Here is a 13,037-nt window from a genome sequence, read left to right on the forward strand (position 1 = left end):
AGCCTTGTAAGCTCTTGGAGATTTGGCTTAGGCTTCCCAACCCTCCCGCCCTGGCGGGGGACCCCAGGATTTCCAGCCTCTTCCCCCGCCCCCCCCCAAAAAACGGAAGCGGGGGGATGGGGGGAAACGGCACCAAGGAGCGTGGCGAGCCGCCCCATCTCAGAGCGGGCAACGCCACTGCGCAGCTGCCGCCTCTTCTCTGTAGCTGCTCCTCCTTCTAGGACCCGGACTCGTGGCTTGCCACGATCCTGGCCTGCCTCCACCCTCCCCTTCTCTGATTTTACCTCAGAGGTGGGGCAGAGCGGGCGATGCCGCTGCGCTGCCGCCTCTTCTCCGTAGCTGCTCCTCCGAGATGGGCTCAGGCTGAGCCCATCTCGGAGGAGCAGCTACGGAGAAGAGGAGGCAGCAGCGCAGCAGTGTCGCCCGCTCCGCCTCTGAGGTGAAATCAGAGAAGGGGAGGGTGGAGGGAAGGAAGGCATTGAAAGGTGTGCCATCCTTTCAATTGTGATGGACAGAACTCCCTTTGGAGTTCAATTGTGCTTGTCACACCCTTGCTCCTGGCTCCACCCCCCAATGTCTCCTGGCTCCACCCCCAAAGTCCCCAGATATTTCTGGAATTGGACTTGGCAACCCCAATTTGGCTACATTAGGGGTGTGTGGCCTAATATGCAAAGGAGCTCCTGCTACAATTCCACTCCTGCTAGGGATGGTTACACACAGATCGATTCTCCATTATACCCTAGGAGAATCAGCTTCCATAGGGAATAATGGGGTCCCCAGCAGGCATTTCCGTCCCCTCCCCCCCCCACTTTCAGATGTCCTAGCAGGGGTGGAATTCTAGCAGGAGTTCCTTTGTATATTAGGCCACACCCCCTGATGTAGCCAATCCTCCAAGAGCTTCCAAAAAACAGCCTTTTAAGTTCTTGAAGGATTGGCTACATCAGGGGTGTGTGGCCTAATATGCAAAGGAGCTCCAGCTGGAATTCCACCCCTGATCCCTAGGATAACACTCTGGTGAGTCATTGGAGACCACTCTCCTGTTGAGTTACTTCCTAGGTGTGTAGAAATAAAAATGTGAAGGGCCAGAGGCAAAATGCAGGGGTTCTATTCCCCACAGCCAAGAAACTGAACCAGGATCAGGGGATGAAATGACCAGGAGGGGGAAGGAGACACAGAGACAGGTCTGGGAAGCAGAAGAGTCAGAGTCCAACCAAGGGTTTCAATCAGGCCTGCGGGGCTTTCTTCTCCCCCCTCCCCAATCCTATCTCCACCCTGTGAAGCTCTGAGGCTGCCAACATTCCCAGGTGCCTTCTTTTTGCAGAGGCTAAAGCAGAAAGCAAAGCTGCAAAGAAAATGTGCAATAAATTTTTATTCATTTCATTAAAATAGGCAGTAGACATAGGCTTCCCAACCCTCCCGCCCTGGCGGGGGACCCCAGAAATTCCAGCCTCTTCCCCCGCTCCCCAAAAAAACGGAAGCGGGGGGAGGGGGGAAATGGCGCCAAGGAGCGTTTACAAAGATGCCGCCTCTTCTCTGTAGCTGCTCCTCTGGCAGGCGACGTTTGAACACAAGCCAGCCGGGCAGACGGTCAGCTGCACCGCGAGGCTCCCGAGCGGAACCACACACAGCTGACTGGGTTTCAGGCCGCTCCCTGCTCTCTGGGGCTGGGGGTCGCCCCTGGAACTGCTCCAGGAACAGGCGGTCGCTCCAGGAACAGGCGGCTGCTCCAGGAACAGGCGGTCGCTCTCGGCGTCCAACTACCTGGGCTGGGGGTCGTTGGCCGGATGGGAACGATGCGCTTGGTGCACTAAGCCTATAGGCATGCGCAGGAGGGCTGTGGGCGGGGAGGCGGGCGCATGCCCCATGTGGCGCGTCACGTCCTGGGACATGTCGGTGGTATCCAAGGTGGTGCTTGGGGTGACGGTGCTGCTGTCGGTCGGTGCCGTGGCTGTCATTCACATCCAGCAGAGCCGTCTCAGAGAGGCAAGTGGAGGCCCCTGCCCCGTTCGCAGGAAGGCGCCGGTTGAGGCCAAGCCGCATGCGACCCCCCACTCCCGTCACGAGTGCAGGGTTGCGCAGCATTTGACCTTTGGAGTTCAATTATGCTTGTCACAGCCTTCATCTTGGCTCCACCCCTAATGTCTCCTGGCTCCACCCCCAAAGTCTCCTGGCTCCACCCCCAAAGTCCCCAGATATTTCTTCAATTGGACTTGGCAACCCTACGTAGACGGAAGCCCCTGGGCAGAGCAGATGTTAATGGAAAATACACTCCACATTTTCCTTGCAACTTTTTCTATGTGTTTCAATGGAGAGGAATTCAGTTTAACTTCCCAGCATTCCTATGGCCAGCTGAAGCTTCCCAGAGTTGTGTCCTTGCAAATCAAGTGTTTATGCTTTGAGCCAGCTTTGTCTCTGCTCAATGGAGGAGAACTAGAGCCTAGTGAGTACTCTTACTTGGGAACCCACTGCCAAAGGGGGATATTACACTGGAGAGCCATGGCTAATCTGAGTAGACCCGGGAGGGGAAGGGGAGAAGCTTGCAATGCCTTGTCATTTCATGTTTTCTCAGGCTGAGAGCATTTTAATTTGTTTCCGTTTCGGCTGCGATCCTTTTGTTTTTTCTTGATGTTTTATTTTTAAATTGCATTTCCAAATCCCACTACTCTCCCCTTTCTGTTTTAAACAAAATATTGCAAGAGTTTTAAGCATGTTTCTATTTTAAGTTAAAAAATGATTTCTTTAATTGTGCTGGCCCGTGTCCCCTATACAGTATAAATCTCTGATATCTATAGGGTTGCCAAGTCCAATTTAAGAAATATCTGGGGACTTTGGGGATGGAGCCAGGAGACTTTGGGGTGGAACCAAGATCAAGGCTGTGACAAGCATAATTGAACTCCAAAGGTAGTTCTGGCCATCACATTTAAAGGGACGGCACACCTTTTCAATTCCTTCTTTCCATAGGAAATAATGAAGGATAGGGGCACCTTCTTTTGGGGCTCATAGAATTGGACCCCTTGGGGGGTATTTTGGGGAGAGGCACTAGAATTGGACCCCTTGGGGGGTATTTTGGGGAGAGGCACTAGATGCAATGCTGAAAATTTGGAGCCTCTACCCCAAAAAACAGCCCCCCCCCCAGAGCCCCAGATACCCGCAGATCAATTCTCCATGATTTTCTATGGGAATAAATCTCCATAGGGAATAACAGAGTTCCCAGCAGACATTTTCCTCCCCTCCCCCCGCTTTCTGACGACCCTGAAGCGGGGGGAGGGCCTCCAAACCGGGGGAGCCCCTGCCCCCACCTGGGGATTGGCAACCCTAACTATCTAGCATTACATTTTAGGACACACATGGTTTGCCCCCACAAACTCCCATTTATGTCAGCTCAAGCTCTCCTAACAAATGAGTTTGACACCCCTGCTCTAGTCAAATCAAGTCAAAGGAAAAATCATTTCTATTTACCTTACCTGCATAGTCTTCAGTCAAGATGGTGTCTGCCTTAGAGCCTGCCTTCTCCCTCTTCTCTCTCACCCTATAGTCAATACACCATGTATGTTGCCTGGAGCATCTTCAAGGAAAGGCAGGAGAAACGTGCCACAAATAAATAGGTAGAGTACTTTGGGTTGGATGAAGCACCTGCCAGGCATTCAACCGCTCTGGGAACCTGCTTTGGGGGAGTTCTCCCACCATGTAGAAGTGCCTCTTCCCCTTTGCTTCTGCTTCTGGGAAGAATGAAAACAGATTTTTGTAACCCTCCAGTGCTGCTTCCTAAAAGGACCAGCCCAGGTAGAAGACCAACCCCTGGAACCTCCCATCTCTCTAAATGTGGGGACTGTTACAAGACCAACTCTTCAGAACATTTCTCCCATGCTCTTTTGCTGCAATTGTGTATTGTATGCTATTGGTAGGGAGGTCAATATTGCAAATGGAAGCCTATCCTGGGGAGAGAGCATGGCTTGCCAACGTTTAGGGACCAGAGAGTTCTGAACTGCATTCTCCCATCTTTCCTGTGCTGTAACCTGGGTCCAAACTCCATGAAAGGCTGGCAGATCGCCTAATGGATCCCTCAGCTGCTGTGTGATTTGTAGAAACAGCAATGGGATTGAATATTCCCTAACTCGCACCATGAATTTTGTTCACAGTAAATATTCTCTCTTCAAAATTACTTAGTATTTTTAAAAGAACCTCGTCCCTAGTAGGGTTTTAGTATTTTATGTAGAATAACTGTCCCCTCTGCAACCTATATGGTCCTTCAGATCCACTGTCTGCACCAGAATACTCTGATTGGGGATAAAACATTGAAGGCTAACTGGAAATGCTGATGCTAGTTGCCAAGTACTTTGACACTCATGTTTGTTTTCCTCTTCCTGTCATCTTATGGTCTTAGTCTCATCGCAAAATGAACAGCAACCTGGCATGTGTATTACATGTAATAATACGGAGTGCAGAGGTACTCTGCTTCATATGGCTGAGTGTACATCTTCCAAAACTATAAAAAAAAGTTGTTATAGCAAGACCCTACAATTCCCATTGGGTAAGTAAGAACTTCCCCTCCTTTAAACACTTTGGATAAGCACTCATAATTTGGGCAGTTTTACCTTACTGGAGGATTCACATATGTAAACGGGCATCAAAATATAGATGTCACATAGGGTAATGAACACAGTCCTTTGGGCAGTTTTACCTCATTGGAGGAGTCACATATGTAAACGGACACCAAAATATAGATGTCACATAGGGTAATGAACACAGTCCTTAAGGACGGAGACCTTTCACAAATTCAACAGTCACCAAATCCTGAAAAACTAAGGGAGGTGCTGAATCTTGCAATTCGGTCCCTGAATTTACAACACAGCGCAAGTACGTGCGCACAAAGGTGACCAGCGGGAAACTGCAGGTTGCCGGATGTCAGGACAGAAATGCACTCTGCCTATGAAGATCTGTGGCGGGCAGTTTAACTGGCCAGGATTGGACCTGGCTAAGTAAGGGGGTTGTTCCGGGAGATGTATATAATCGGGGACCCAGCCCCGCCATTACATCCTTGTGATGTACTCGCCAATAAAGCATGTTGTCTTCTAAACGTCTCGGAACTCAGTACATTACAGGAGGAAAGACTACTAGCGTCATTTCTGAAGGTCTCAGGCTATTGGCTAAGCTGTACGTTGGCATTTCTTGAAGCAACAGTGTCCTAAGTGGGAGACATACCGCCATATCTGGAGATAAAACAGCACTACGCCCCAGCAGCATCACACCAATTTAACTCAAAGCCTGGTACAGAGTTCTCCAGTGACAGGAAGGTGTCAAGATCAGGGTGGGTACAAAACAGGTACCAGGCACACTGGTTCATGGGATTCCCCCACAGCTTATCCTACAAGGCAACATCAAGGAGAGGACTGGGTTTTTGTGTCCTGTCTGTTGGCCCTCCAGGGCACAGGGTGCCTGCTTTGTAAAACAGAACACTGGACTACATGGTCTACCGTTCTAATCCAGCAAGGCACCTCTGATGTCCTTATGACTGTTATTTAGCATCCTTTAAGGAGCAGTTTAATTCCAGGAAGCGGTGCAGCTGGACAGCAGGAGCCCCACCTCCTCTCCCCATGACGTGCTCCTGATCCCAATCAAGCCCTTGCAGCACTTCTACACAGAGTTGCTACCAGGGATGCACAGCTGCAAGTATGGCTGCCACTCTCCAATAGGGTTGCCAGCTTCTACCTGGCTGCTGGTGGGGGGGGGGGGGTTCCAGGGGCACTTGCAGAATGTTCTGGCGTGCACGCAAAGTGTACATACCACAATTACGCCTCTTTAAAGTGACATCATTGTATCACCAATGTTGAGGGTAACACTCTCATTTTTGGACAAAACTTTATGGTTTGAATCCAATTTTACCATAGAGGTTTGTCCAACCCCCAACCCCCCAATGTTGGAAACATGATGACATCATCTCTGGGTGATGTCATTATGTTGCATTTGGGGGTGGGGTTTCCCACTGCTGGCCAATGGCAGAAAGGGGCCTGCAAAAGCAGGGGAACTCCTGTCTGGACCTCGAACCTGGCAACTCTACTCCCCAAAGGGAACTAAACACATTCTTTGGCCCTTATAAGTGTGCTGCCATTCACAGGTCTCCCAGCCATTACATCTATCCCAGCCAGGATAGCCCGAGATCAGAGGTCTGTACTTGCCCAACCACATGTGTAGAAATTTCTGTTCACTATTAGGAGTAACAGTGCATGCAGGGATGGAAACTTCACAGAAAGGGCACAATGGGATGGGGAAAAGTTTTCAACAGCCCCTGGGAGACCTTTGTCCTTTGAAGGGAAAGGTGCTATTTGCAGATTTTAAAAGAAAAGCAATGGAGTGCTGAAGAGAGATGAAATATCTCCCAAATAAAAAAAAATGGCTTTTGAGTCCAAAGCTATGGCACCCCTGTGTCCTCCCTCACCTGGAAGAGGACAGAGATTAAAGGAAGAATTGTCTCTTTACATCTTCATTGCTTATGCAAACTCGAAATGACACTGTTGTGGGGGAGACTGCCCTTTCCCAGTCATGAGACCCTAATCCAAGGGGCTTTACCATACCACTAGGTGCAACAGGGATGGATGTTGGGCCACAAGCTAGGATAAATGCTTGGTTCACACAGTTCCTGCGTGAATTGAGTGTGTGCCCCAGAACACACCCCCTGGATACCGCGTGTTCTTCCAGCTGCACATGCCAGAAGAACACAGATGACTGACAGGCTGCTTTCCACCAGCATCTTCTGCAATGGTATTTGGGGGGCCTCCTGATTAGCTTTCAGAGAATAGTCCCTTCACATCCTGCATGCACTGTGACCCCTAATAGTGAACAGAAATTTCTACACATCAAATTGCAATGAGTTTAAATTTCAAAAGAAACCCCAACGAAACTGCATTTGAAGTGCAGGTTATTTTTTTAAAAAATAGTTGTTTAAGAATAACTTGCCAAATTAAGCGACATATACATTTTTCTTTAAACCACACCTCCATTTGGCTAATACAAATGACGAAAAGCATAGGAAAAGAATCTCCATTACAAGAGGAGCAAGAAGGGAATTTTGTGTGTGGGTGTGCAAATCTGGCGTGACTTTGTCCGTGGGGTCACAAAGAGTCGGACTCGACTGAGCGACTGAACCACAAGAAGTGCAAATCTAGGCCTGTCTTTCCAACTGTCTTTCCAACTGTGGTTTTCCAGGGAGTCAAAAGGACATAATATATAACATCTTCGGATGCATGAAGAGTGAGGATTGTCGCCCATTCAATGAAACTGCCACTTTATCAAATGGCCAATACGCCGAAATAGCACTCCAGTGCTGCAACAAAGTTATGTGCAATAGATATGTCAAGAGTAAGTATATCTGTCTTTTTTGAGCCACCATTCAAGTAAGGGATTTTTGCTTTCATTGACCTTACATGAACTAGGACCAACGCAAACTTGAATCTTCCTACCCCAGTTCTACAAGCTGGCAGAAGATCCAAGGCCTAATGCTTTCCCAGGCTGCTTCCATTGGAAGAAGTGGCTACTAGGAACCTATGGGTGTCTCCACGGTATTTGGCTTTAGTTACATATATGGAAGCGTCACTACAGCACAATAGATCCTCTACCCCACAACAGAGAGCCCAAGATAGAAAGAGAGAGATCCTATACATTCTATGTGCTTCAGCCAAAACCTCTCCATCCCAGCCATAGTTCTTTCACTTGTGAATAGTTCTCCCTATCGCCCAACAGACCCCAAACCTTATTACAACAGTGTTTCCCAGCTGCCAAATCTATTGTTATTGCAAAGCATAACCTTCTTCCATTCCAGTCCATTAAAACTAAAGTGTAAGGCTGGTTGCTGCAGTCAGTGGAGATCCTTTGGTTGATCTCAGAGCTTGGAAGAACTGGTAAAGTTATCCAGTCACTCCTGGAAGGGAGTCAGGGCCAGATTCCCTTCCTCAGCATGGTGGTGAATAACATTATGCAAGTACTCTTTTTATCTATCACAATCACATTCCAAAAGATATACACGTAGACAAAAGAGCTCATTTGCTGTAGTGGTTAAGTGTGCAGACTCTTATCTGGGAGAACCGGGTTTGATTCCCCACTTCTCCACCTGCAGCTGCTGGAATGGCCTCAGGTCAGCCATGTTGGGAGATTTCTGTTGTACCCTCAACAATATAAAACCCCAAAACCAGGACCTGCAGGAACCCAAAACAACCTGCAATTATCAGAAGGCTAATAATATACTCACTAATAGGTTTTAAGACCTCATAGATAAACTTTCTTAGACTAATATAAACTTTCTTAGACTGTTTAGAAAAGAAAACAGTCTATGCAGGGGATGGAGAAAGTAGTACTGGAGAAAGAAGTACTTTTCTCCCTTTCTCACAGTACAAGAACTCGTGGGCATTCAATAAAATTGCTGAGCAGTCAGGTTAAAACGGATAGAAGGAAGCACTGCTTCACCCAAAGGGTGATTAACATGTGGAATTCACTGCCACAGGAGGTGGCGGCGGCTACAAGCATAGCCAGCTTCAAGAGGGGGTTAGATAAAAATGTGGAGCAGAGGTCCATCAGTGGCTATTAGCCACAGTGTGAATATATATATATATATATATATATATATATATATATATATATATATATATATATATATATATATATATATATATATATATATATAACCATAAGACGCACTTTTCCCCCCCAAAAAAAGTGGGGGGGAAAGTGTGTGTGTCATATGGAGCGAAGGTACCTTCCTCCGGGGGGGGGGGCGATCCGCTGCCTCCGCCTCTGATCCCGACGCCTCCCCCACGCCTGCCTGCCTGGCTCCAGCTTCTTCCAGCAAGCGCTGGGATCGCTCCACGCTGCCCCCACCGCAAACCCAGCACTTCGCGAGCGCCGGCTGCGGAGGGGGCAGCGTGCTTCCTCCGTGCCTGTCTGCCTGGCTCCAGCTCTGATGCTTAAAGCAAGCACTGGTATCGGAGGGCGGAGGGAGCGATCCTGGTGCTTGCTGGATCGGAGGCTTGCTGGATCGGAGGCAGCGGATTGCCCCCCAGGAGGAAGGTGCGGAGCGCCTTGTGGACCGAAAAATACAGTATATATTTGGCCACTGTGTGACACAGAGTGTTGGACTGGATGGGCCATTGGCCTGATCCAACATGGCTTCTCTTATGTTCTTAAAACAGTTTATTAGACTCCAAGTTTCTCTTTAAACAGAAGGCTTCAAATATAGTTAGAAAGGCAAAACAAGAGGTTACATTAGTACAGTTCCTCTTACAGTTCCTTTAGACTTAAGAAGACTCCTTTAGAAGGCTTAAAATATATGGATAGAAAGTAAAACAGAAAACAGCTACACAGTTAGAATTCAGTCAAGCATAAGGCATAACATACAATAAACAGAGAACATGAATTATAAGTCCCAAAAGCAACAGGGAAGAGTAAGACCTATTGGCCTACATTTCCCCACTTAAAATCTAAGTCCCGAATCCCGTTCTATCTTAGAGATCTCCAATATAAGAGTTGTTAGACTCATGGCTTAACCATAAAGTCATCTCAGAGTCTAAGGGTGTTTTTACACTGGCAGTTTGCGACTCTCTGTCACCACATTGGAAACTCACCTTTTACTAGGGTTGCCAAGTCCAATTCAAGAAATATCTGGGGACTTTGGGGGTGGAACCAGGAGACATTGGGGCGGAGCCAGTAACAAGGGTGTGACAAGCATAATTGAACTCCAAGGGAGTTCTGGCCATCACAATTAAAGGGACAGCACACCTTTTAGAATGCCTTCCTTCCTTAGGAAATAATGGATAGGGGCACCTTCTTTTGGGGCTCATGGAATTGGACCCCCTGGTCCAATCCTTTTGAAACTTGGGAGGTATTTTGGGGAGAGGCACTAGATGCTATACAGAAAATTTGGCACCTCTACCTCAAAAAACAGCCCCCCCAGAGCCCCTGACACCCGCAGATCAATTCCCCATCATTCCTTATGGGAATCGTTCCTGGAGGTGCATAATGGCTGTGGGGGTGGAGCTTCCCCCGCCGGCCAGCTGGCTGGGGGAGGGGGGAAGCCTGTAAAACCAGGGGATCCCCCGCTGGGACCTGGGGATTGGGAAGCCTACCTTTTACATTACCTAATGTTCTCACAACTGTTTTGCATCGCTGCTGCCCAAAGCATCTACAGTTGTTTAAGTGAGATGAGTTTCGGAGCTGCTGCTGCTGCAACGTTTTTCTCAACACTAGTTTTGATCTGGTCTCTTCTCTACAGGCATTTCAAACTTGTATTGTAGAGGTTTTCTTGCATTTTAAAAGACTCCTCCAAAAGCCACAAGGTGCAGTAATCTGCATGAGAACTGACAGCACTTGAAATTTTTACATATCATTGCTTGCCTCATCTTGTAATTTAGATTTGTATTGTTTTTTGCAGTGTTGTCACGATTTCCAAGCAATCGTATACATTTAACTAAGCACTGGTAGTCCAGCTGCCCTCTGATCAGAGACAACTCCCCACCAAATTGAAATGCTTAAATGTAAAAGGAAAATAATTAAAGCAGAACAGCGGCAGGCCATTTGAAGAATAAAACTCTGGATCAAACTGAATGTAAAAACACCCTAAGTTTATTAGCTTGGCATGATGGACACAGAGAGAGCCTCTTGTGCAGATCAGCAATTTGTCTCTGTTGTCAAAAGTTTTGCAGCCAAATAAACAATCTTGGCTCACTCAAAACAACTCAAAACATTATTAGCTCAGATTGTCCCCAATTCACATCTACCTTTCACCTAAATTAGATAGATGCCCTATGGTTCTGAAAGACTGAGACCTCTAGTGGCCAAATTCCACAACTGCATGTAAAATAATTATGAAAGCCAACTCAAAGAGAAATACAGAACTTAAGGTGTTTGTAGGTGTTTGGTGCTCATTTCATAAGAGCATGGCTACTTTCAGAAAGAGTTCTTGTAGCCAGTTTTGTAAAGAGTATGTTTAAGATCATAAAGAGTATGGTTAGGATCATAAAGAGGGCCAACCCAAAATAAATTCCACCACAAGCCATAGCTCTCGTAGGAGTTGTCCTTGAAAGGTCGGCTTCTTGTGAGAGCTCTCTCAGCCCCAACTACCTCATAAGGTGTTTGTTGTGGGGGAGGAAGGTAAAGGAGATTGTAAGCCGCTCTGAGATTCTAAGTTTCAGAGTGAAGAAAGGAAAGGTCCCCTGTGCAAGCACCAGTCGTTTCCAGCTCTGGGGTGACGTTGCTTTCACAACGTTTTCACGGCAGACTTTTTACGGGATGGTTTGCCATTGCCTTCCCCAATCTTTTACACTTGCCCCCCAGCAAGCTGGATACTCATTTTACCGACCTCGGATGGATGGAAGGCTGAGTCAACCTTGGGCCGGCTACCTGAACCAGCTTTTGCTGGGATAGAACTCAGGTTGTGAGCAGAAAGTTCAAATCACAGTACTGCTGCTTTACCACTCTGCACCATGGGGCCGCTTCAGAGTGAAGGGTGGGGTATAAATCCAATATCTTCTTATCTACCCATCAACTAGGTGGACCAAAGGAAGAATTCAAAGCTTTATCAAGAGATTAAAGGATTCTTCAATACCTGCTATGATAGTTAAAGTAGTATAATGGAAATTACTGATGCAGGGGGGGGGGGACTCCACCATTCGACCACTTAAAAGAGGTAGAAGGAAACAACAGGCATCTAAAAAGGCACTTTTGGGGGGGCCTTGAAGACTAAGAGATCTAGATTCCCCACAGAAGAACATCCCAGATAAAATTGATGTATAAAAAAATATTTTATTGGGCTTTTTGGTTATAGCTGATGCCAAAGACAGAACACAGCGGGGAAGCAGAAGCCCTTCTAAGACTTGTACAGAATAAGTGGCTAGAAAGTACAACTGTGGAAGAATGTGATGGGACCAAGTGCTGACTGAAGGGGTTTCTCTTTCAGAAGTAGCAGATAAAAATGACCGTCCCTTAAATGGGATGCAGTGCCCAGGCTGCCTCTCTATTAACGCAAAGGAATCTTGCTCAAGTGAGACTATGGTCCGCTGTCATGGCGAAGAGAATCACTGTGTTTCATATACTGGGCAACTTAAAACACGTAAGTAGATTGGAACTGACAACCAACTGCCCCCCCCCCCGAAAAAACACACACATACAAAAGGAAAAGTGTGTGTTTCTTTTCTGAGGAGGCCCACAAAAACCTAACCTCCATTTTGTCAGTGATCATCCCCAAATCCCTTTAAAAATTTGCATTAATAGCCTTTTTCCCTCTCTCTCTTTCTCAGCCAGAACCTCCTCTTCCACAGTCAGCTTCAAAGGCTGTGCAACAAAATATCTGTGTGACTTACTAACAGGAGCCTCTAAAGATGGAACTGACATATTGGCACCCCAAAATGCAACAGAAGCAGAATGCTCCTGTGCCGAATTCCCAGCAAAAACCTAACATCCATTCTTTACAATGATCATCCCCAATCCCTACAATGAATTTGCATCGATCCCCTTTTAGTCAGAGGCTAGCTCACACTAACTCAGCTTAGAGGGAACGGTCCTCCTGAACTGCCTTCTCCTTGCTGGGCACAAGTGAATGGGATGCATGCAAAGGGATGGGGAGGGATATTGGGGACATGGGGCCTCCGCAGAGGAAATTCTGGTGTATCAGCTGAACTTCCATTGAATATCAGCAAAATAAATGGACATCACAGCAAACAAAAGATGGGTTTCCTGTGTGTGTTTTTACACCTGGCGTAAGAAGGTGCTGCTTGTGGGTGAAAGGAACTGAAGTTTGCCTGCCTCCCTTCTGCTGCTGGTGCAGAATACAGAAGAGGGCGATGAAATGTAACTGCCCCTGAGTACGGCAACTCTCAGACAGCCCATCACCTAACAGCAGGGAGACAAGCTTGTGACTCTGCATCATGCCAACTGGGAGAAACACTGAGACTCAAGGGGTTGTGAGGAGGAGAGATTCGAGTATCAGGGGGGACCTCTGGCTTTGAGCCTTCGAAGGAGGAACCACAGGGGCAGAAGCCCAGCATTCTATCTTT

At 47.4% G+C, this 13,037-nt stretch overlaps 1 protein-coding gene across 1 annotated transcript; it reads left to right on the forward strand.

The window, feature by feature from the left end:
• The first annotated feature begins 4,390 nt into the window (after positions 1 to 4,390).
• Positions 4,391 to 12,521, forward strand: LOC132585711 (phospholipase A2 inhibitor and Ly6/PLAUR domain-containing protein-like). Its single transcript, XM_060257583.1, has 4 exons — positions 4,391 to 4,531; positions 7,204 to 7,356; positions 11,942 to 12,094; positions 12,282 to 12,521. Exons 1-4 carry the CDS (start codon positions 4,414 to 4,416, stop codon positions 12,437 to 12,439), a joined length of 582 nt encoding a protein of 193 aa, XP_060113566.1. The 5' UTR covers positions 4,391 to 4,413; the 3' UTR covers positions 12,440 to 12,521.
• Positions 12,522 to 13,037: the final 516 nt, after the last annotated feature.

Source organism: Heteronotia binoei, chromosome 17 (genome assembly GCF_032191835.1).
Source record: "Heteronotia binoei isolate CCM8104 ecotype False Entrance Well chromosome 17, APGP_CSIRO_Hbin_v1, whole genome shotgun sequence".
NCBI classification, from domain to species: Eukaryota; Metazoa; Chordata; class Lepidosauria; order Squamata; family Gekkonidae; genus Heteronotia; species Heteronotia binoei.